At 34.7% G+C, this 25,871-nt stretch overlaps 1 protein-coding gene across 3 annotated transcripts in view; it reads left to right on the forward strand.

Moving 5' to 3' along the window:
- LOC127853273 (tyrosine-protein phosphatase 10D-like) overlaps nucleotides 1-25,871 on the forward strand; it is a 63,834-nt gene that overhangs the window by 2,359 nt on the left and 35,604 nt on the right. For all 3 annotated transcript variants that reach the window (XM_052387640.1, XM_052387639.1, XM_052387642.1), the window contains exons 2-11: nucleotides 13,514-13,781; nucleotides 14,151-14,408; nucleotides 14,910-14,998; nucleotides 16,433-16,631; nucleotides 17,585-17,848; nucleotides 18,824-18,983; nucleotides 19,493-19,620; nucleotides 19,977-20,234; nucleotides 22,957-23,104; nucleotides 25,216-25,331. In XM_052387640.1, coding sequence (XP_052243600.1) covers nucleotides 13,514-13,781; nucleotides 14,151-14,408; nucleotides 14,910-14,998; nucleotides 16,433-16,631; nucleotides 17,585-17,848; nucleotides 18,824-18,983; nucleotides 19,493-19,620; nucleotides 19,977-20,234; nucleotides 22,957-23,104; nucleotides 25,216-25,331 — 1,888 coding nt within the window. The remainder of the gene's footprint in view (nucleotides 1-13,513; nucleotides 13,782-14,150; nucleotides 14,409-14,909; nucleotides 14,999-16,432; nucleotides 16,632-17,584; nucleotides 17,849-18,823; nucleotides 18,984-19,492; nucleotides 19,621-19,976; nucleotides 20,235-22,956; nucleotides 23,105-25,215; nucleotides 25,332-25,871) is intronic.

Consider the following 25,871-nt stretch of genomic DNA (forward strand, 5'->3'; position numbering starts at 1 on the left):
GATCCGGCGTTTCGCGGATTTTTTCCCCTAAAAAAAGGCCAGGCCCTTTCCCCAAAATCAGATAAAAAACCCTGAAGCTGCAAGTGTCATCCCCAAGTAGTCTCTGCGGACTTATGCACATGCATTAAGCCCCACTTTCCCAGAGTGAGGCTCATATTTATTTTAATTACCAGAACATAAAATTTAACTGCAACAGATTTCAGTTCCCTTAGTCAATAATTATCTTCAAGTAAGTTAAGTTAACCTAAAGCCCAAATGGCTGTGCATGTCTAAATCCACCAAAAATTAAAATCTAAATTTCTTAGTACTGGAAATAGACCGATAAAAACAGCAACATAATTAAAAGTGCGCATACTCTGTAACACAAAAAGAGAGCACTTAAAGACCTCCACTATAAAAGACGGGCCTGTTTTTTTTAACAATCTTCCAATTTCCTGGGCCTTGTAAATGCTGTTTATATCTTGGAGCCTGTGAGACTTCCTCCACTGTAGACAAAGTCAATTCAAATGCTAACAGTTTCCTCTATTAGCTGGCCCGACTCAGGATAAACACTTGAAGCTGTAAAGGTCACATGTTTTCCATGGCCTTTTTATATGGGCTGCCATTAACGATTTTCATTCAGTCTTTGGCCATCAATTATGTGTGCAAATGCACCAGAAAATGTAATTGCTTTTCCCACTGGCCGGATCATTCAATTTAAGGCATACTTTTTTTTAATGCCAAAATAGGAGTACCTAATGCAAATTAATTGGTGTCTCATGCCTTTAAAATCCAAATTAAGAAAGTTCATTCCAAGGTAGAAGGACAAGAAATTAGCTGTTGTAATTGGTATTGAAATCTTTAAATTACTTACATGTAATAATTAAATTGTGTTATTTTTGAAATGTGCATGTAATATACCTGAGTCATTTGTACAGGTTTTATTTTGCAAATGTTTAAGTTAAATGAAATCTTGAACAAAGCATGTTAAAATGTAAACTGACTTACTGAGCAAATTCATATGCATAAAAGTATGTTTACTTCATTCAAGTACCACATTTATATGTACATGACATTAATTGAAACACTATATAATTTCAGAAGTGATTTCATTAGATTTTGAAAAGCAGGAGTCAAATTACCCCTTGCTTTAAAATTTCAGGGGTCAGATATAATTTTCAGGGGTCAAAGTACTAAAGCACAGAGTTATTTTGTTTGTGTTTACCAATTAAACTTTATATAAATGTTTCTTAGTAAACAGTTTGTCAAATACTATGTGATTTTTATTGTGTTAAATACGGTACCCTTGGCAAGTTGCATTAACTCTTTCAGTGCGGGAACCAAATTTTGAAGGCCTTTGCAAACAGTTTGGATCCAGATGAGACGCCACAGAACGTGGCGTCTCATCTGGATCCAAACTGTTTGCTATTCTGATAGTATTTTTTGATTTTTTTTCAAAGAAATGCTAATTGTAGAAATTCAGCAGACGACATTTTAGCAGAAGATAAATTTCCCAGAATGCAAAGGGTTAAAAAGCAAGATTCTGCTTCATATGAAATCCGGGATGTATAGAATGTGAGTGTCTTTAGAAGTGGTATGAGTTATCCTGGAAAATGTCAACAATATTGTGACTGAGGAGTAAAATCTGTGTTTTACTTACAAAAACAAACATACAAGAATTATACCACAATAGCAATCACAAAGTCTACAAACATTACCAAAGTCCATTATATCTGTCATGAGATTCATTTGTATAGTTCAACATCTCATTAACAAATTAGTGTTTTTTTTGCTGTAGAACATGAAAATCCAATTAATAACATGTTTTATGTATGTTACACACAACCAATAAACTTAACAAGTTGACATTTGTAAATGGTGATCTTTTCAAAAGGTTTATGTTTTTTTTTTTATTATTATACTGTCACTTTCATCCAATCATTTTGAAAATATTTCCTATAAAATACTTTAAGTTACAACATACACGCAATAAATGTGGCCAAATGAATACAATATGCTGTGGTAATACCCTTTCCCACTCAGAAGCAAAATGAAAATGGTTGTGTGCAAACAGCATTAAACCAGAACAGCCTGCATGTAACTTGCAGTCTGATCAGGTTTTATGCTGTTTGCTGCTCATCAGTATCTCAGGGGTTGGAAATGAAACCTTTAAAACTTAAACCTAGTAAGAAAGGTCTTTGAAAAGTTTAATAACATGTAACGTTCTATTAAGGGACTACAAACACATTCGTATCTAAGTGCATGGTGAAGGGTGAATGTATAATTCTAAATTTTATTAACAAATTAGTTTTTTGTTGTAGAACATGAAACTCCACTAAATTACATGACATTTACATGTACATAAAATACAACCAATAAACTTAATAAGTTGACATTTTTAAATGTAAATCTTTTCAAACGGTTTGTTTTATAAAGTTGTCCTTTCACTTTCATTTGATCATTTTGAAAATATTTCAAAGTATTTACTACATACACACAATTAATGTGACAAACGGAATACAATATGCTGTGGTAATCTTTAAACAGGTAATTATTTGTTTTCCAAAGAAGATGGAGTTTACCCTTTTCCTCTCAGATGCAAAGTGAAAACGGCTCTGTGCAAACAGCATAAAACCAGAACAGCCTGCGAGTAACTAGCAGTCTGATCATGTTTTATGCTGTTTGCTGCTCGTCAGTATTCAATGGTTGGAATGAAACCTTTAAAACTTGAACCTAGTAAGAAAGTTCATTTAATAATTTAATTGAACTTTTTAAGGGACCACAAATGCTTCGAAATACGTATTTAAGAGGTAATATAAAGGGTTAAATGTATAAGCTGTGGATGTAAAGCTGCCTGACCGCAAAAGGCTACAATCTGAGGTTGACCTCAGTTTCATGTGTTTACTTGATAAATTCACATTGTCTGTTGTGGTGTATACTGTACTCTAATAAATCAACCATGTGTTCTGATATTGTTTACTGGTGTAGGTTTATCATTTATTGGTCACTTGATCACCTCACCTCATGGGTGTTACTTGTGTTGTTACAAAAAAAATTGACAAACATTTTTATGTCCCCACCACTATAATGGGGGACCTATTGTTTTTGCCCTGTCTGTTGGTTTGTTGGTTTGCGTCAAACTTTAACATTTGCCATAACGTTTTCAAAATTGAAGATAGCAACTTCATATTTGGCATGCATATGAATCTCATGGAGCTGCACATTTTAAGTGGTGAAAAGTCAAGGTCATCCTTCAAGGTCAAAGGTTTAATATATGGGTAAAAATAGCTTATTTAATATACACTTTTGCAATATAGAAGATAACTTGATATTTGGCATGCATGTGTATCTCCTGGAGCTGCACATTTTGAGTAGTGAAATGTCAAGGTCAAGGTCATCCTTCAAGGTCAAAGGTTAAATATATAGGGGTACATAGTGTTTCACAAACACATCTTGTTGTTTTTAATATTGATACAAATTATCAAAGAAAAGCTTTAAAAACACATTATATGTTTTTTTAAAGCATTTTTTTTGTCTGGTGTGTAATTTTGCATGTTTCAGAATATGAAATATATATTGTATACATTCTCTTTAGGATCTCAGTTGAATAAAAAAAAATTGTTATATTGCCATCTAAGTCCCTCTGATGAATTATGAACACTGTTGTCAAACAACACAAAAAATGTATGAAAATGACTGCTTTTAAAGTTATGTTTTAGAATATCATTTAGATAGGTCATACATCAGTGACATGCTATGGCCCTGGGCAAACTGAATTTTTTGGTGAAAATTACCGGAACTTGATGAAACTTAAGATAAATAATATGCGCATGTTTAAAGGCATAAACCATACAATCTCAAATGAGGCAGTCTTGTTAGTTAGTTATCAAATATACTTTCGGTGTTGATTTCAGGTCAATTTGAATTGGCCAATAGATGAACTTTTAGATAAAAGCGTGCTGCACTGTGTTTAAGTGCACACTAATTTAATGTTGGTGTTATTTAAAAACAACAATACATACATACAGTTCAGTAACACTGTATGCTTTGACCAGGTTTTTTTACCCATTGTGTTTTTGATAAATATTAAACGTTTGATGTTTTGATTCGAAGGTGGCATTATTAACACTCCCCTGAACAATTATTGCTCAGAGTTGGAAATTCTGTATTACTTTATCTCCTGTATTACTTTATCTCTAATGTTAACATATAATTGTCTGTATCAGTAATTGATATACTAACACAGGATGAATACACATTTGCAAACATCTAATATCAGAGTAAGGTGCTGTATTGTAGTCTGACAACACGCCCATGGAAAGATTGTTATATATATATATTGGCTTATACAGAGCAGAACATTCTGCAACAATTATTGATTAAATACTATCACAGGTGGTTAGCGTGTGGCTATGATATTAATTAGTGAAAACATCATTTTGAATGATAAATAATCATATTATAACGAAAAATTAACTTTTCTGAAAAAAAAAATTTCACTATCAAATATATATATAACAAGGTATGCAACTCAAAATCACCCCAAAACGGGGTGCATCGCTTTGAACAGCCATATCTTCATCAATTGTGCAGCGATTTTCACGATCTCGGTCTTATTCAACGCAGAAATGAATTTCCTTTCTGGAAATGTATATGTCTTGCAATATTTTTACAAATGCTGGGTCAACTTTTAAGAAACAACACGATACACAACACGCACTATTAGATTCAGCCATCAATTTGTGATGTTATGATGAAAGAAAGTTCTTTGACTTTTAATGATTGAAGTATACTATGTGCATATAAACAAGAAATATCTTTTAAAAAGATATACGGCGTTGATTGTGGTCGATGTTTATGAACGATCAAAAGTTATCTCTATGAGATAAAAAGTAGCGGATGCCTTTTTTTCTGCGCAGTTCTTAGCTACATCATAAGCAAATCAATTACGGGGTGTTGCGCCAGATTTCGTGGCTTATTTTGCTTTATGTGATATTATTACTCAGATATCTATATTTACAGAATAGAAAAACACAAGAAACATGAAAATAAACGATTGCATATAGGTCAGCCGGCAATACTCGAATCTTATTTAATTGCATAATTATAGTATAGTGAATTATTGTGCTCATGCTTAATAAACTGGTCTAAATGGATAAATATTTCTAATTATTTTTATCAAAATTGGTCCTTATCATGCAAATGTTAAAACCATATTAAAAATCGATGATTGACATACCACAATAATATCGCCGAATATCTTTATTTAGTATCTTTCTGATCAAAACAGACTTCAAGTGCACAAAGTTTACGAGACGGCGTTTATATAAAGATTTCTGCAACTGACCGCAAACTGACCTTGATACCTTGCGGATTGGAATGCAATGCATTACAGTCAGTACGTTATTGTCAGTAAGACCGGTGTAACACAATGATCGCAACCCCTTCTGCGAACTCCGGTGATGAACTGTATATAAACTCTGACTTTCACAAATGGCCGGGAGTTGACCCGAAACCTCGCGGGTTGAAATGCAATGCAAGTAAGTACTAAATATGACAACATAGCTACTAGTATAAACGCTTTTGCGCTGGTAATTCTCTGAAAATAAAAGGTGAACGCACAAACTGTATTTATGTCGAAAATTGATTGTAAAACTGTTCTATCTATTGAGCCTTTTCATTAGAGATAAAATTGTTTCATGCAGTAAAACAGTGTTACAAAGACGCGGATATGTTTCCAATGTTATGGTGTTATACTCAAATCAGCCAATGGAATAAATGAAGTGTATTCATTCGTACCTAGCCGCGGGAAATTTTATTTGAGTATTATTGGACACTTACAAAGGTCAAGTCAGGGTGAAAAGCTGGCTTATTCAGCTAACGCCGAAAAAATGTTTATGATTTTGGTATAGAGCAATTTTGCAATGTGGTGTTATGAGTACAATGTACTTTTCGATAGTGATGTGAAGCCAGAAAAGGTGAAAAGTAGGTCACATTCCACTTCTAAAAAAAAATCATTATTAACCCATTTATGCCTAGTGGACTCTCCCATCCTTCTAAATTGGATCATTTTATTTCCAAAATTAGGGATGTCTAGTATATTTATTTCTATATTTAGAATATATCTTACAGAAATTCCTTTAAGCAAACAGCGCAGACCCTGATGAGACAATGCATAATGCGGCGTCTCATCTGGGTCTAAGCTGTTTGCCAAGGCCTTTTTTCTAGACGCTAGGCATAAATGGGTTAGGACGTTGATACCATTTGGTACCAATTTGACTAGTCTTAACAAATATTAGGTTGCTGTGCTGGATACATCCACTAGATGCACAATAAATCGGGTCTTGATGAAATTACAAAATAGCTCCTCAGTACTCATAATTATTACCTGGCTAAGTCTTTATTTACTGAAATTTAGATAAATATGCCTTTTAGGGCTCACATTGGAAAATATTTGACTGTTTGATCTTTTTTTGCCTTTATGTAAAAACTGTCGCCATAACAAGGAGTCATTTTGTAGCCAGTGAAATAGGTTCACAGTGCAGTGTCGAACAATAAAAGATGCCTTATTTTATGCTTTCCGGTTGTTTATAGAGAAATACCAGTGAATTAAAACTCATAACTTTACTGTTTCAAACAGTGAAAATTATCAGTGAAAATTATCGATAATTTTCATTGTTTACTGTGAAATGACGTCATTGTTTTGAATAAATGACGTCATTATCCCAGCGAAATTCTTTAGTTCAACTCTTTAACAATGTATATACTTGTAAACTGTGAAAAAAAGCATAAAATAAAAAGAAAATTTGTTGGATTCGGTGAAATATCGTTTTTAATTCACTCGTGATCATAGAAAAAATATATTTTCTATGATCACTTGTGAATTAAAATCGATAATCCACTGAATCCAACAAATATCCTCTATTTACTTGATACTTGTTAACTGTGTTTTCAACTCAGGGCTTTTGTGCTGTTTGCCAAATTAGCCAATGCTTCAAAGGAGTGATTTTGGCTAATATAATGATCTCTATATGGCTGCAATATTTTCTGCATATACTTTCGTAAACGAGACAAATTTAAATGAGAACAATTTGAGAACAATTACTATTTTGTAAGGTAAATTTGGCTAAAGAAATTTGATCACTTGGCGCCATGCAAATACTGCTTTTAATATTGATAGCCCTTGTAATCCATACAAGTTGGCTAAATGATAGGTTATTTATGAGAAAAATGTCACCACGCATGCGTATATTACATATACATAATGTGATATTAGTCATTAACTACTGCTAATTAATGTAATTAATTAGGGATGGTTTGATAGATGTAGCAAGTATATTACTTGCTAACCTATAGATTCTTTGCAGTTGCACATAATTAGATGATTAATCAATGAAATTTTCAACAACAAAAAACTAACTGGTTATTTGATAGTATTGACTTCCTCAAATAAATTTAAAAAAGTATAAGTGTACATTATATATTTACTTTCAATTAATCTTACTTGCGGATGTGGTGATTAAATTATACGTTAACGTTTTACATTCATAATGTAAGCTATAATTAACAGTTAGTGTTCAATTTAATTTGTTATACATACTACTGTGAAATCACATTCAGAATGTGGAATTCGTTCTTGCATTTGGCAGGTTTTACAAATATGCTTGGTTTATATCAAACGGTAAGCTTTTCTCCCTTAACTTATTTTGTTGCTTGATTAACATACGGTTAAATTTGCATACATTATTTGGAATTGTATTGAATACTGGTGTTGTACTTTCTACGCTGAACCTTTTGCAATCCAAAACAGCACATTTATTGTTCTTAATTAAGATGTTAGCAAAAATGTTTATTGTACCAAATCTTGTGAATTCCTGTTACATAAAAATCTCTCATCCTTTATATTTTTTTAAGACATGAAGTCATTTTTCAATTTTACATGATATCAAGTTTGATCAGATATGAATAGCAATTGTTTTTACAATATACCGGTAATTGTATTGAGCAATATTTAGTCTGGGAATCTGGAAAGTTTGAAATATGGTATGTTCTAGTTAACACTTATACCATAAATGTGGTTGACTGTCATTTATCATGATAATGTAGTTATCACTCATTGAGATCAATTACCTTGGCAATTATTACAGGTAATATTATTTATTAAATAGTGTTACAAAAGCAGAGTTCTTGTGTTTGTGTGGCTTGCATGGCCAGTCCGTTTTGAAAAGATAAGTATTCGGACTTTACAGAAAATTGTAGTCAGACAACCTAAGTAAGTTAAGTGTTTAATTTAAAAAAAATAGCCTTGTTTTTTTTTACGCATGGAAATGACTTGGTTGATTAGTATCCATTTAAAGATGATTTAAAAATAAGTTTTAATCTTAAGTTATTTCTAGTTGTGGGGCCAATCCCCATATTATCATCCTGTTAAAAAAGTTACACATACATCATCATCTTTGTACCAAGCACCCAATTGCTTTTTTAATTCAATAGAAAAGTCTGCAACTGCTAAGACAATTCTTTGTTCTTTAGTTTTATACTGCTTCAGTATAGAGCTGTACTTATCCTAGAAAGTGCCTTCCATAACAATTTTGTTTGCTGATAACATGAGCCGTTTCCTGAGAAAACTGGGCTTAATGCATGTTTGTAATGAGCCGTGTTCTGAGAAAACTGGGCTTAATGCATGTTTGTAATGAGCCATGTTCTGGGAAAACTGGGCTTAATGCATGTTTGTAATGAGCCGTGTTCTGAGAAAACTGGGCTTAATGCATGTTTGTAATGAGCCATGTTCTGAGAAAACTGGGCTTAATGCATGTTTGTAATGAGCCGTGTTCTGAGAAAACTGGGCTTAATGCATGTTTGTAATGAGCTGTGTTCTGAGAAAACTGGGCTTAATGCATGTTTGTAATGAGCCATGTTCTGAGAAAACTGGGCTTAATGCATGTTTGTAATGAGCCGTGTTCTGAGAAAACTGGGCTTAATGCATGTTTGTAAAGTGTTGTCCTAGATCAGTGTGGATTTTTAGTCTAGAAGAGACTAAATTTAAATGAAAAATTCCATCAAAGCAGAAAGTGTCGTCCATAATTAGCCTATGTTGACTGCACAGGCTATTCTGGGAGACACTTGATGCACGAGCATTAAGCCCCGTTTTTCCAGAGTGATACTAAAACGTATATATACAAAGTTTAACATTCTATCAGCTTTATAAACAATATAAACTAGTTAATTCTCAGTACAAAAACTTATTTTGTGCGTATGTTATTGCTGACTTGCATTTGGTATGTCCTGTTTAAGTCAGTTATGTCAGTATTTGTAGATATACAGGCTATGATGACATTAGAACATATGCTACATGTATCTTTAAGTGTCTGTGTATGTTGGTGTGGTTACTTTGAGTTGGCTATAATATAAGTTTAGTAGATCAGTTGCAATGTGATACAATGGAAGACATACTTGGGATGTTCAGTGAAGCTCTCTATACATTGACCAAAGCCCTTCCTAGATATTAGAAATGTGCATTATAGCAAGATAGTTTTCCCTGCCTTAAACAGTAGGGGGGTGTTTTAGGGCACCATCACCTAACTGTATTCCTTTTAAATTAGTGGTAGTTTTCATTGAAAACTGATCTTACCCCAGGTTTGTTTCTCCTAAATCCTGCAGTGAAAATATTTCCCCAAAATTACATTAATTTTCTTTTTCATCATTATAGCACTAAGCTATTGATCCTAAAGAGGTGAAAAGACCCTGATTTGTGTGAAAACACAACCACATATAACACAATTCAGTCATTATTTATTATTTCTTTGGATCTGTTGAAGACAGAAACATTGTCCCTAATTTATATTTTTTTATATAAAATTATGAATTTTTGAACTTTGATTCAAATGTTCAGGAGTCTTATGGAAGGGGGACATTGATTACATGTTTAAATGTGTTTGCATCATGTGTCAGGTGTTAGATGATGTTGTAAACATTTTGCCTGTGGCATGGGAAGTAAGGATCGTCCTGTCATGATTCACTATTTACACATGGAAACACTGCACATGCAATAATCATCAGTTTTAATAAAGACAGGTTTTACATAACTTATTCAGATATCACATAACGTATTTATCTTTACTATTTCCCTTTTGATTGATTAAGTAATGCTATATAATAGTGTATAACTTTATGAGTGTACAGTGATATTTTTACAAATTTTCTCATCTGAGTCCTAAGACTCCATAACTTGCAAATCTATGAGTCCCCGTATTGAAAGAATGAGTCCAAGTATTAAATGATATTTTTATGGAGAAATTTAAATCCATTTTTGGGACTCACATACTTTGAAACTAATTTGCATCCCCAGAGGTTATTGTGAGTCCAGGACGCAGGACTCGCAGGTACAAAAAATCACTGAGTGTACTCCTAGTATTATAAAGATAGTTTGAAAATAGTGATATTGTTTATTATTAATTTAATTCATTCATGCTGTTGATTTATTCCAGTCATCATCTTAGCATATTACATTTATGCTTTACAAAGAATTGCAATATTGCAATTATTAATAGGTTGTAGGATTTCGAAGTGTATGATTTGAATCCCACCCATCCCACTGGCAACTCCCAGAGTAAAATACCCAGATCTATAAAATTATGAGAATGGTCTCCGAGAAGACAAGGCTTAATGCATGTACAACTAGAAAAGCCGCGGCCGACGCGTATCCCCACGCCGCATTTTTGATGCTCCCCGAAATAAAAGTTTGGCGGAGCATATAGTTGCCAGTTTGTCCTTCTTTCCTTACTTTCGTCACACTTTTGTTACCGTTTCTCATAGAGCCTTCAATACTTTACCAATCTCTTTCATATTTGGCATGTAGGTACCTTGCATGGACCTCTATCTTTTGATGAGGTTTGAGGTCACTGGGGTCAAGGTCAAGGTAACTAAGGCTAATAATAATAGATTTTCCGTCACACTTTTTTAACAGTTTCTCATAGCACCTTCAATACTTTACCGATATCTTTCATATTTGGCATGTAGGTACCTTGCATAAACCTCTACCTTTTGATGTGGTTTGAGGTCACTGGGTTCAAGGTCAAGGTCACCAAGGCTAATAATAATAGATTTTCCGTCACACTTTTGTTACAGTTTCTCATAGCGCCTTCAATACTGTACCGATCTCTTTCATATTTGGCATGTAGGTACCTTGCATGGACCTCTACCTTTTGATGACCTTTGAAGTCACTGGGTTCAAGGTCAAGGTCACCAAGGCTAATAATAGATTTCCGTCACACTTTTTTATACAGTTTCTCATAGCGCCTTCAATACTTTACTGATCTCTTTCATATTTGGTGTGTAGGTACGTTGCATAGATCTCTACCTTTTGATTAGGTTTGAGGTCATTGGGGTCAAGGTGAAGGTCACGGAGGGTAATAATAGATTTTTTTAGGTGGTTATAAACACATAGATTGACAAAGCGCATCATCGGGGAGCATCCATCAGTTTCACTAATATTCTTGTTGACCCAGGGGTCAGATCAAAATTCCAAGTTTCAAGGTTCTAGTGCTAATAGTGTAGGAGGAGATAGTGCCCAGGACGGAAGGACAGACGGCGGAGATAACAACTTAATCCCCACCGCTCCAATTCAGAGCGTGGGGATAAAAAGTATTCTCGCCAATTGGCAGTCGCAGTCCATGCAAGCTAATCAGGGATGAAACGTTCGGCTTTCGCGTAGTTTTTGTTTAAAGAAAGTCTATTGTTAACAAAAATCCAGTCTAGGCAGAAAGCGTGTTCCTTTATAAGCCTGTGCAGACTGCACAGGCTAATCTGGGACAATACTTTCCGCACATTCATTAAGCCCTGTTTTCCTAGAGACAGGCTCATATACAATACCTGTGCCTTGTAATACGTATTGAGTCGCGCTCTGAGAAAACTGGGCTTAATGAATGTGCGTAAAGTGTCGTCCCTGATTAGCCTGTGCAGTCTGCACAGGCTAATCAGGGACGACACTTTCCGCTTTTATGGTATTTTTAGTTTTAAGGATGTCCCTCCTTAACGAAACTCAAGTTTAGGTGGAAAGTGTTGTCCCTGATTAGCCTGTGCGGACAGCACAGGCTAATCTGGGATGACACTTAACGCACATGCATTAAGCCCAGTTTTCTCAGAACAAAGCTCTATTGATTACCCAGAAACCGGAAAACGGAGGGCTGGCGGAGTTCAGCTGAGGCTGGACTAGTATCCTAAGCTATTTTAACTTTTGTGAGTTCTCATTTGCCATGTGTGTCTACGCAAATAGTAAAACATGTTTTCAATCCAAATATATCACCTCTGTATGAAAGTAAGTTCCATTACCAAGAATTTTCAGGGAACTTTGAATCAAAATGTTGCCATACATGTTCAACATCAGGGATAGTAGTTTATATTGAATAACTTTTTTAACAGAAACATAGCAATTCAAAAGAGAAAACTTTAATATTAGATTAAGGCTTAGATTCCCAGGCACATTTAGTCAATCAAGAACTTTGTTTGATTCAAAATGATTCAAAATATAATTTACCGTAATAACTCAAGTTTTCTGACCCTCTAAGTTTTTGGACACCCTTTTTTTAAGCCAAGATAATTATTGATTGTGACTCCCAATTTTTCGGACACAGTCATTTTCCCAATAATTAATGACTCTTAATGTTCTGACAGTTGTATTTAACTAGAAATCAGCCTATTTTGGTTAATCTGTTGACATATCACACGTGTGCTTTACAACCTGATAACGGTAATAAAACCTGGGAGATAAATGTTAGAAGTCACCGTCTGGACCGTTACATTTGAGTTATTTGGGTGAATATGCATAATATACTCAGGTAACACAAAAGGACTTAACCCGATAATTAAAGTTTATATGTTCCTTCTTTAGTTTGACAAATTGGTACACATTTTACACCCCTCCAAATTTATGTGTATAAAAGACTGGGAAATAAAAATTATCGCAGTTTGTTTTGGTGCAAATGAAAAATTCTTCCTTCAGTTTATTAGATGCTAATAAAAAAATCATCATACGACGTGGTCAAAATAAGCCTTGGAATATCTTTCAGTAAAACAAAATGAAATGTAATGAAATCATTTTGAATTTATTGCAAACATAACCTTAAGTAATTAATACTTAACAGTGTGGTATATACACATACAAGCACAGGCTGTTTTTCATTGATAACATAATGCTCAGGATTATAATGGACATCCATTTCATTTGGAATATTGCCAGTGTGTCTCTTAATTGTTAGACACTGTATTTTCAGAACATTATTGAGTATCTTAATTTTTGGAAACCCAAAAAAAAAAATTTAAGTGTCCCACAAGTTAGAGTAATTACGGTACTTGTTTATGCTCTATAAATTTCCCCCTCCCGCATTGACCTGCACATAATGATTCTGAAAATAAACCAGAGCAAATTGGGTTGACGATATGACCAGTATTTAAAGGAAGTAACAAGTATGCAAATTAGAAAAACATAACAATTGTTAAATTGTCTTAATTAGTTTTTACATAATTATATTTTCAGTTGTATAGCCTGTATGGAGCCAATCTTACATACAGCGTTACAGAATACACCATCAATTTATCATGGTCGGAACCGGATCTCAATTCAACCTACAAGGTCATATATGGGGTTGCCAAGGAGAGCAATGTTACCATGGAGACAGTACAGCTCCCTAGCAACAATGATACGCTGGTGCAGCATACAATATATGGGCTATACCCTGGCCAAACATACAGCGTTAAGATTGAAAAAGATGGCACCAACGTCTTCAGATATAATATAACAACCAGTGAGTAATGGAGCATAATATTATTTTGGTCACTTTAACGCTCAGGTTTGCACACAGAAATTAATATTTTCATTTATGTCTACCAAAATTCAGTTGAAACTTGTCTTCAGGGTATTTATGTAAGGTCTTTGATGGAATAATTTATGGTATCAAAGCATCATGTATAGTTGTGCTCAATGTTCTAATAGAGCTATTGTTTTGCGAAAAACAATTTAAATCTGTGTTAGAATATCAGTTCACAACATGTTATGTGGCACTATCAGTCAATTCTAACATGATAATCATAATACAAATGAACTTGTATATAATTTATATAATGTAGTAAAATTGAAAGGAAGCAAAAGTATAACTTAATGTGTTACATTTTAGAACCACTACCTGTGAAATCAGTACAAGTTACCACCGCTACCTCAACAATGGCAACATTTATTTGGTTACCTAGCAACACAAGTATCCAAGACTCCTATCAGTTGGTTCTATCTGGTAACCAAGGTAATCCGGTCCATAGCAACGAGCCAACAGCCCTGGTAACGGGATTGAATCCAGGCACCAGCTACACTGTGGTTGTGCAAGCAATTAGCGGTGGAAAAGTGAGCAATGCGTCGGCATCATTCACCATGAATACAGGTAATTGGTGGCGAATTTTAACAAGGTCATGTAAAAGAGACAATTCAAAATGTTGTCAGATATGACTTTGATTACCCAAGAGGAACAAATTTCAAAAATCTCACTTTTATATGAAAAAACAAAGCACTGCCCAAATGATGACTATGATGTCACTAATGTAAAAAACATTCTTCAATTTAATAGAGCAAACCACTTATAAATGTAAATGTATTTCAAACCGCAGCATGCTCCAATATTCTTGTTTACAAACTGATATTTTAGTTGTTAATCTTGCCATTACTGGTCAGCTTGTGGATATACTCTAATTTACTTTATTTTGCTATAGTCTACCAGTTGTTGAGATTTTGTTTTAATAATTGCCTTTTTTTTGTCCTTTTCCTTTATAAGGTTATAGATTTGCTTGAAACAGCAAAATATCTAAATGTATTATTGACTGTCCTTCTAAAAAGAAACTCACATGTTGCTTTGTCAGTCTTTAAGAATTCTTCTTTCAAATTTTAGCCCCTTCTGCTCCAAAGGAAGTGAAAGTGGTTGCCCTTGATACCCAGAAACTGAATATTTCCTGGAAACCCGATGAACAGTCAAATCAGGTAACCATAGTATTAAACCTCCTAGGTATTCAACAATACTTCTGCAGTGTTTTAATTTGATGAGAAATATTCAATATAGTTGCTATGTAATCACTGTTGTGCAATTAAATATGTATATTTATCATAGCATGGAATTCTGTGCAATTTCCAATAAATTATTGTTATCCTTAGAGCAATAACCCCATATCTGCAGTTAAAAATATGAGCACAATTTTTATGCCCCCGGATCGAAAGATCGGGGGTATATTGTTTTTGGCCTGTCTGTCATTGTATGTGTGTGTGTGTCCCAAAACTTTAACCAAAACTTTAACCTTCTTCATAACTTTTGCAATATTGAATGCAGCAACTTGATATTTGGCATGCATGTGTATCTCATGGAGCTGCACATTTTGAGTGGTGAAAGGTCAAGGTCATCCTTCAAGGTCAAAGGTCAAAACAATAATTCAAAAACTTTAACCAAAACTTTAAGCTTCTTCATAACATTTGCAATACTGAACGTAGCAACTTGATATTTGGCATGCATGTGTATCTCATGGAGCTGCACATTTTGAGTGGGGAAAGGTCAAGGTCATCCTTCAAGGACAAAGGTAAAAAAAAAATCAAAGCGGCGCATTAGGGGGCATTGTGTTTCTGACAAACACATCTCTTGTTGTTTATTGACATTGGATGTTATAGGTTTTTTATCAGTTATTTTAGCACCTTGATTATAGTTGTCTCATATCTTCTATAATCAGTTATTGGCAAGTTCAATTACAGTATTTCTGTGTTCCCTTAGGTATATTGCCTTCATTTTCCATCAATTTGTGTTTGAAATGTTGTTTATTGTATTTTCATTATTGGAGAATTGGAGAATGTGGCTTTTAGTTGTCTTGTTTGAGAAAGTGATGCACTATTTCAAAGTTTATTAGTTCAGTTATGAAAATGAACTTGTGTAGAATACACATTAATGGAAAAAAGGTGTCTCTACTAGTGGGCAGGGCAACATACTTAGTTTTGACTGATTTTGAGCTGAATGTTAGGTTTTCAATAAAAAATTCCTAAACTTTGTCACAAAAAGATTTTGTTTGAGCAAGTTCTTTGTATTCTTAAGTTTGATGCCGACGCAAATACAAAAAAATTATTAGTTCCGAGCTAAATGGTGAAAAATAAAATAATAATTGAGCCAAGCTGTGAGAAAACAAGGCGTTATGCATGTGCCTATAGTGTTGTCCCAGATTAGCCTGTGCAGTTCACATATGCTTATCAGGGATGAAACTTTCTGCTTATATGTCTTTTAATGAATTTACTGTTAAAAGGGTCTCTTCCAGTTCAGACGGAAAGTGTCATTCATGAATAGCCTGTGCAGAATGCACAGGCTAAGCTGGGATGACACTAAGCACATGAATTAAGCCCTGTTTTCCAAGAATGTTGCTCAATTAGATTTGAATGTTTCAGGATGGTTATGTTGTCACCTATACCTACAACTCCACCAGTGTGAACAATGAGGTCACAGTAAATGTAACCTGTCCGACCTTGGTTGACCTCTACTGTGTGGTCACAGTTCATGACATACCGGGTCAATCATACCTTGTTCAGGTATACAGCAGGCTAGGAAGCACCATAAGTCTCCCACTGGCTACAACGCACTCAACAAGTAAGTGGTCAGAAATAACTTACTATTAAACAAAACTAATGGAGTTTAGCATCACTTTAGGCAAATAAATTGAAGGTCAGGATATTTGTGTTATCTGACTGTAATTAAACCAATTAGCTTGTTAACTTATATGAATATGCAAAAAGTTAATCATAACTAAGCCTTGCTCTGGTAAAACCGGCATTCATGCTCATGCGTAAAATGTCCTCCCAGATTAGATTGTGCAGTCTGCACAGGCTAACTAGGGATGACACTTTCCATTTTGACGGTATTTTTTCGTTTAAAGGAAGTCTCTTCTTAGCAACTATCCAGTTTAGGCAGAAAGTGTTGTACCTGATTAGCCTGTGCTGATAGCAAAGGTTAATCTGGGAGACACGTAGCAAACATTAATTAAACCTAGTTTTTCCAGTGCGCGACTCAAATGTATTATTTAACCCTTTGCCCATTATAAACGCATTTAGATGCATTTGAAGTCCTTTAGAAAATCAAATTAAATTTAAGTCCTTTCTTAATTTATTTAAGTTTGAAAGACTTCATTTCCAACCCTAAGATAATGATGAGAAGCAAAAATCCATAAAACAGCATAAAAAACAGCATAAAACCTGAACAGACTGCAAATTACTCACAGGCTGTTCTGGTTTAATGCTGTTTGCACATAGCCATTTTCACTTTGCTTCTGAGTGGGAAAGGGTTAATAACATCGTAACCAAGATTTAGAAAGCAATCCATTATCAGTGAGAGTTTGATGTATATTTAAGAAATATTCAGAGGACATTATCTACTGGTTCTATGCAGAATAGGAATCCAAACAGATTTTGACACAATCAAATGAAAATTATTGAGTTAAAACAACACAACTATTTACCAAACAAAGTTTGAAGAAAGAGAACCTAATATATTTTATTTAAAAGATATGTAATTATGTTTTCAATCTTATAATGCTTTCTTTTCAGAACCTATGTCTGTGGTGTCCTTGAATGAAGTGGACACCAATGTTACAGCGATACGTCTGGAGTGGTCTATAGACAACAACACAATCTTTCAGCAATTTGACGTGGAAGTGGCAAGCCAGAACGGAGTTCTTAACACAACCGTTGGTCCTAATCAGTCGTCCCTGTATCTTACGGGTCTGAACTCTGGGACTTTGTACAATGTGTCAGTCTACACATCAACAGGCTTTGAACGAAGCGTTCCACTGACTAAGAATTTTTACACATGTAAGTTCAGACGGTGCAGATTTCATATGGGCTGTGTTCTGTGAAAAATGGGCATAAGGCATGTGCGTAAAGTGTCGTCCCAGATTAGCCTGTGCAGAACTGTCCGCTTTTATGACATTTTTCGTTTAAATGAAGTCTCTTCTTAGCAAAAATCCAATTTAGATGGAAAGTGTTGTCCCTGATTAGCCTGTGCGATGACACTACGCACATGCATTAAGCTCCGTTTTCTCAGAACGCGTCTCAAATACGTCTCAGTCCAGGAAAACTGGGCTTTATACCTGTGCGTTAAGTGTTGTCATAAATTAGGCTGTGTAGTTCGAACAGGCTTATCAGGGACGACACTGTCCTCTTTTATGGAATTTTTTGTTTTAACCCTTTGTATGCTGGGAAATTTGTCGTCTGCTAAAATGTCTTCTGCTGAATTTCTAAAATTAGCATTTTCTTCGATTTTTTTCAAAGAATATTATCAGAATAGCAAACAGTTTGGATCCTGATGAGACGCCACGTTCTGTGGCGTCTCATCTGGATCCAAACTGTTTGCAAAGGCCTTCAAAATTCGGTTCCCGCACTGAAAGGGTTAAGGAGGTTTTTTTAAAACAAAAATCCAGTGAAGGCGGAAAGTGCTGAAACAACACTTTACGCCCTTGCATTAACACCAGTTAACAAGGCATCTATAATGATTTAATATATAACTTTTTAGATAATATTTCAATAATGGGTTGTAATCATATGTTTCGCATATATATTAATACATTTTTGTGTACTGAATTGTTATTTTGTTATTTTATCTATGCTTTTACTTCATCTCCACTATATCAAATGGCTTTTTTGCACTAATTCATATCCTGCTGAGTAAAGAACTTTTTCTTAGTACTAAGTACTATTTTTACTTCAAGTAAAAGTTACTTGGCAAACCAAAGAGAAAGAAATGTGCTTTTCAAGTTGTTAGTTATTTTTCATTTTCTGCACATTCAGATCCGTATCCCGTGGCAACCCTGACCAGCAACCTGCCTGCAGATGTGACCAACTCAACCCTGACTGTACGATGGAGTGTCCAAGTCAATGCCGGTCTAGATAACTTCTCTGTCAGCCTCAAGTCTGGGCAAGGGAGCAGTGACAATGTGGCCCAGTCAGTGTAAGATTACTTTTTTCCTTTTTATTTGCATTTTTAACCCTTTTCCACTCAGAAATTCACTTTGATGCATTTGTAGTCTCTTGGAAAATCTTATTAAATTGAAGTTTTTTTTTACTAGATTCCAGTTTTAAAGGTTTAATTTCCAACCATAAGATACTGATGAGCAGCAAACAGCATTTAACCTGAACAGACTGTGAGTTACTTGCAGGCTGTTCTGGTTTTATGCTGGTTGCATATAGCCATTTTAACTTGGGTTCTGAGAAGGAAAGAGTAAAAGTGGACTCATAAACGCATAGCTCCCTAAAAAAGCACAACTGAAGTCGTCTATTTTGGTAAACATTTCAGAAAGGAGTATTCTAAGAAGAACTTCTGTTTTGTATTTGAAATCAGGACAGATAAAAATTGCCATTTGTCTCATAGGAGCATCCTATGAAAACAACATACACTTATTATTTATTTTATTGAATTTTGTTTGTAGGTGCCACTTTTATGAAACATTATTATTTCAGTACATTGGACAAAAATAATCTGAGTCATATCTTCACTAACCTGACAGCTGGCGCCTCCTACTTGGTTACTATAGTAACACAGTTTAAGGAAAAGACAAGTGAGCCTGTGATAAAGACGTTCAGGACAGGTTTGTATTATCAATATACTTCTGATTTTATTTATTGATTTTATAGTACATTTTTGCTTTCAATAATGATTGATTTTCTGATAAGATCAATGATCTTGAAATTTCTTATAATGTTGTGTAAACCATATACTATTTAATGTTTACAAATATGTTCAAAATGTTGCATGTGATCAATATATAAAACTAGCTACATACTTGTAAAAAAAATGTACCTATGATGAGTTTTAATTTGAAATTTGTTATTTTTAACTATATGAACCATACAATTTCGTCAGCATTGTGTTGTCCCGTTATATTTCATTCTTAAAGTATTCATTGCGAAGACCATGTAAACATTTTTTTATTCATACCTTCAGTTCCCAACAAACCAATTGCTGTAAATGTTGTTGCCAATGCAACAGAAGCAAAGGTCACATGGCAAGCACCAGTGGGTCACGTTGACCTCTATCAGCTGACCTTGACCTCTGATGGAACCACTGAGCCGAAAATTGTTACACAGACTGGTTTAAGTTTCACATTAATGGGACTGGTGTCTGGAACACATTACACATTGAAAGTTATGTCACAGTCTGGTGGAATATTCAGTGAAGCAGTGAACACAAATTTTACTACAAGTAAGTGTGAATGTTTATTAAAATTTTAGGTTTATGGTTATTTAATTAACATGCACATGTGTGTTTTACATTCTATTGCACATAGACATTTACTGGCATTTTGATTTTACAAAAAGTATATTCTTCACTTTATTTCAAGTAAAAGAAGTTTAGTCTTGAAATGGGCTCATAATAACCTTAATATTCAGTGGTTATTGAATGTTATAATAGTTTCTACAAAATATATGTACCTGTGTGTCTTTGAATGGTGTCAGTTTTGCTCTTGTACTAACACTTTCTTACCTGTTTGCATATATTGTTTAGCCCAGAAAGGTAAGCCAAAGTAATTGTTAACATGATAAAACATTTGTATCAATGAAGGGGTACATGTAAACAGTCTAACCTAACCTAGCGGTCACCTTGAATAAGTGGTCACCTCACATGGTATAAGTGGTCAGTGAGAATTGCTTCTCTTTTACACCTGAAACTTATGATCATTTGCTGTTTTCAGTGAGCTGCCAGCATTTTAAAAAACAAAAACATAACATACACTAAATACCCTGTAGTCTATAAACTACATTAATGTGTATTTTTATATTCAAATGGTATGTGTTTTAATTTAGTTCATCGTTTTGCTGCTTGTATGGTGTTTCAGCTGATAATGAATTTATGATATTTATGAAAGTAAATATTTTTCGTTTCTGTGTAGATTAAAACATATGTAACAATGCAAAGAATTGAAAATCCCTTTAGCATCAAAATGCCACTTTTTTAACTTCCTGTGACTGGATGCTTTACACAGGTTAGACTGTATTTTCAACCATCAAAAAAGTTTCTTTTGTTCCATTTAAGTATAATGTAAAGTCAGTTCCAAATTTAGTATTAGTATTAATATGATAGCAAAAAGCTTCTTTTTTTATTTTTTTAAACTTTGATTTCTTATTGGACGCATCTTTTTAAAAAATATGATATTTTTGACATGCTAAAATTTGTTTGCAGTTTTTGCATTAAGTTATAAGTTTCCATGGCTTAGCGGTAAAGGTCAATTACCAAGAAGCTTTCTGCTTTTTTTGTAAATTTGTTCTCTTACTTTCAACATATTATAAACAAATAGTTCTAGAATAATAGTTGCATAATGCTTGAACAGAGTTATACATTTTTTTATCATGATCAAAGTGTTTTACCTGTTGTTTCTTTCTCTGTATCAAAGTGTTACACCTGTGGTTTGTCTTTCTGGGTCAGAGTGTTTGGCATTCTCGAAGTGTCATACCAGTGTTTCTATTTTCCAGTATTTTATTGTTACACTGGGTTTTTCAAAAAAAAATACAGGTTTTACCAAGAAAAGAGATATGAGAACACGTTTAAAAATAACCAAGATTGGTTGAACAAAATTATCCATTGTTTAAAAATTATTCCTGATTATGTAAAATGTCTTATAAAATTTGAAATTCCTTAGTTTTAGTACATGCTTTTATTGATATTATTGCAAACATCAATCAAAAATGTTGCTTTGATATGCTTCTTTTTTAATACGCATAAAAACGAGCCGTGCTCTGTGAAAAAGGGGTTTCATGCATGTGCGTAAAGTGTTGTCCCAGATTAGCCTGTGTAGTACTCACAGGCTAATCAGGGACGACACTTTCTGCCCTAACTGGATTTTTGCTAAGAAGAGACTTTCTGTATTATAAAAATACCATAAAAGCGGATAGTGTGCAGACTGCACAGGCTAATCTGGGACGGCACTTCATGCACATGCATTGAACCCCTTCTTCACAGAGCACGGCTCCATTTGTTTCTACATTTAATATTATTGTTTAATATCTCTTAAATGTTTCATGTTTTGTTTACATACTTTGCTTAATTAACGTCATGTTATATTCTCCTTTGATATAGGTATACCTTGTGTATAAGGCAAATACACTACATAAATAAATTAAATTGAATTTGTGTATCCTGAAATCAAATTTTCGACATATGCTATATAATTTTTTTCGATATATGCTATATATTAGTCTGATGTTTTACTTGTTATTTGAACATATTAAACTTACGTTATAATATTATCAGGTAACTCAAATATAATTGCCATCGGATCACTGATTTTGCCATCCATGTCTTCAACAATCATTATGTAGTTGTGAATTGTGTCCTATATGTCCTAGAGACTTCGTATGTGTGTGACAAAATGTATAACTCAACTTGAATATTACTAGTTATACTTATAAAAATTGATGTATAACTGACTTAAAAAAACTCCAAGAATAATATCTATAAATACAGGTTCCTAACCATGATATCAGTCAGCTTGAAAAGATAACATATTCTTTATGAGCCTGCCCCTTGTAGAACGGGGCATTATGCATTATGACTTAAAAAAACTCCAAGAATAATATCTATAAATACAGGTTCCTAACCATGATATCAGTCAGCTTGAAAAGATAACATATTCTTTATGAGCCTGCCCCTTGTAGAACGGGGCATTATGCATGTGCATAAACCCTCATCTCAGATTAGCCGGTGTAGTTCTCACAGGCTAATCAGGGACAACACAATCCGCCTTTACTTGATTTTCCCTTAAGAGAGACTTCTTTTTAAGGGAAAATTACATATAAGCATAAAGTGTCGTTTCTGATAAGCCTGTGAAGACTGCACAGGCTAATCTGGGGCAACCCTTTATGCACATGTATTAAGCCCTGTTTTCCCAGAGCAAGGCTCATATCTATTGTTTAATCACCTTTTCTAGACCCTACAGCAGTGGAGATTCTACGAGTGACAGAGGTGTTCAGCCATTCCGTGTCAGTGACCTGGTTGCCCCCAGCCAATACCAACTACACAGGCTACCAGCTGACCATCGAGCCTTCTGACGTCACGTCACCTGTGGTGGTGAACAAGTAGGACATCAATCATTGAGCCACGCTCTGGCATAATGGGGTTAAAAGTATCTGCATAAAATGTTTACCCAGATTAGCCTTTGCAGTTTGCGACGGCTAATCAGGGACAATATTTTCCGCTTTTATTTGATTTTTTTTGTTAATGGAAATCTCTCCTGATGATCGAGCCAAGTCCAGTTTAGGGGGAAAGTTTCATCCCTGATAAGCCTGTGCAGACTGCACAGGCTATTGCTGCGTGACTCTCAACACACAGGCATTAAGCTAGGTTTTTCCAGTGCCAGGCTCTATTTCATGTCAATAAAATTATTATGGCTCTTTTTGGGGATGTCCATTTTTAGCTCGGCTGTTTTTGGAGAAAACCCGAGGTATTGTCATAGCCAGCTCCTCGTGTCCGTCGTCTTGTCATCTGCGTCGTGCTTAAACCTTTACATTTTGTCAAGGTTTTGAACATTGGCTCTAAAATCAATGTGCTACAACTTTGAAACTTGGTATGTAGCTGCACCTTTATAAGTTCTACATGCCACACCCATTTTTGGGTCACTAGGTCAAAGGTCAAGGTCACTGTGACCTCTAAAAAAAATAATATGAAAAGCTTGAATTTATTCACAACTTCACCCGCAGTCGAGCGTGGCACCCGTTATGCGGTGCTCTTGTTTTATTTGTTGTGTAGTTAAATTGACTGAGCAGCTGATTTTGCTTACTTAATGGGTTATATACGAAAGAACACTTGCATTTTGTGCCACAAAATTTCAGAAAAGGAGTATAGAAACTCCAGACACATTATCTAAGCAGAAATTCTTGTTACCAAATGTAGTCTTGAATTTCATGAGACTCTCCGATACAGTACTTAACAATCTTAACATTAAAGTGATTTTAACTAGGGTCACCACCTTTGAATGATCAATGTATAAAAACACACCAGGGGGGGGGGGGGGCTTTAACATGTGAAATGCTTGCCAAAGTGATGAATTAGCCCAAAACTAATTATTAATTTGTGTATGTTAAAAAAAGGCCAGAAAAAAGTGAGTGATATATCTCTGATCCATATTTCACCTCTTAGCAGAAAATAAAAACAATGATTTTTTTTGTTTGTTTAATCCTGTACCACTCAGACACTTACTTTTACACTCTTGTAGTCCCTTAGAAAATGAAATAAAATGTATCATTTTTATACACCCGTTTTTAAAAACGGGACGTATTATAGTTTCACCCTTGGCGGGTGGGCGGGCGGGTGGGCGGGCAGCGTCCACAGCAGTGTCCGCTCTCTAATTCAAATAGTTTTCATCCGATCTTAACCAAACTTGGTCAGAAGTTGTGTCTAGACAATATCTAGATCGAGTTCCAATATGGGTCATGCCGGGTCAAAAACTTGGTCATGGGGTCACTTAGTGCATTTCAAGGATTAAGCATGATGTCCGCTCTCTAATTGAAGTAGTTTTCACCCGTTCTTCACCAAATTTGGTCAGAAGTTGTGTCTAGATGATATTTAGGTCAACTTTAAATATGGGTCATGCCGTGTCAAAAACTAGGTCAAGAGGTCACTTAGTGCATTTCAAGCATTTAGCATGGTGTCCGCTCTCTAATTGAAGTAGTTTTCATCTGATCTTCACCTAATTTGGTCAGAATTTGTGTCTAGATGATATGTAGGTCAAGTTTGAATATGGTTCATGCCGGGTCAAAAACGAGGCCACGAGGTCACATAGTGCATTTCAAGCATTTAGCATGGTGTCCGCTCTCTAATTGAAGTAGTTTTTATCTGATCTGCACCAAATTTAGTCAGATGTTACATCTAAATGATTTCTAGGTCAAGTTCAAATATGGGCCATGCCGGGTAAATAATTAGGTCTCGAGGTCACTTAGTGCATTTCAAGCATTGAGCATGGTGTCTAAAACCATCGAACGGGCGTATCTTGTGACAGTTTGGCACTCTTATTCTTACTAGATTCAAATTTTAAAGGCTTCGTTTCCAACCCTAAGATACTGATGAGCAGCAAACAGCATAAAACCCGAACAGACTGTTACAGTCTGTTCTGGTTTTATGCTGGTTGCATATAGCCATTTTACTTTGCTTCTGAACAGGAAAGGGTTAATTGAATTGAAATCCATTACAGGACGCAGCTCTCTCACCAGTTTACGGGCCTGAGTCCTGGATGTCTGTATGTGGTTGCCGTGGTTACTGTGATGGAAGAACATGTCAGTGAAAGATTTGCAATGAAAGTTGTCACATGTGAGTTGTGTGTGCTGAGTGTTGTTTTTTATGGCTTTTGCTGATATATTACACAAGAAAATTCAGTGGTTTCTAATTGGTAATTATGAATCTTATCATAATTATAATGCATGTCATGATATTTATTCGCCTGATACGAAGTTGAGAGGGGTATTAAGGACTTACCTTGTAGTCTGTCTGTCTGTTAGGCCTTCCATTGATAGTCTTAAAGAAACTTCGGATATTGCAAGCTTGCATAAAAACTTGAGGCATTTCAGATCAAGGTCAAGGACAAGGTCAAGGACAAGGTCACTGTTATTCAAAATAGAAAGAACCGTCTCCGCTCAATAGGCACAAAAAGCAACAAAAACAGTGAACAAATGTTTTAAAAATGACCATGACATTGTTATAAACATGTCAAAATCATAATAATTCCCGCTAAAAAAGCAAAGTTGTAGAGATTATATTTAATTATATGTTTTGAAATGGGTTCATAGAGGTATGATAAACAGAAACATAACCCTCTCCTTGGTTTTATTCTAAGGCTGCTGATATATAACA

The sequence above is a fragment of the Dreissena polymorpha genome, chromosome 12 (assembly GCF_020536995.1).
Source record: "Dreissena polymorpha isolate Duluth1 chromosome 12, UMN_Dpol_1.0, whole genome shotgun sequence".
NCBI classification, from domain to species: domain Eukaryota; kingdom Metazoa; phylum Mollusca; class Bivalvia; order Myida; family Dreissenidae; genus Dreissena; species Dreissena polymorpha.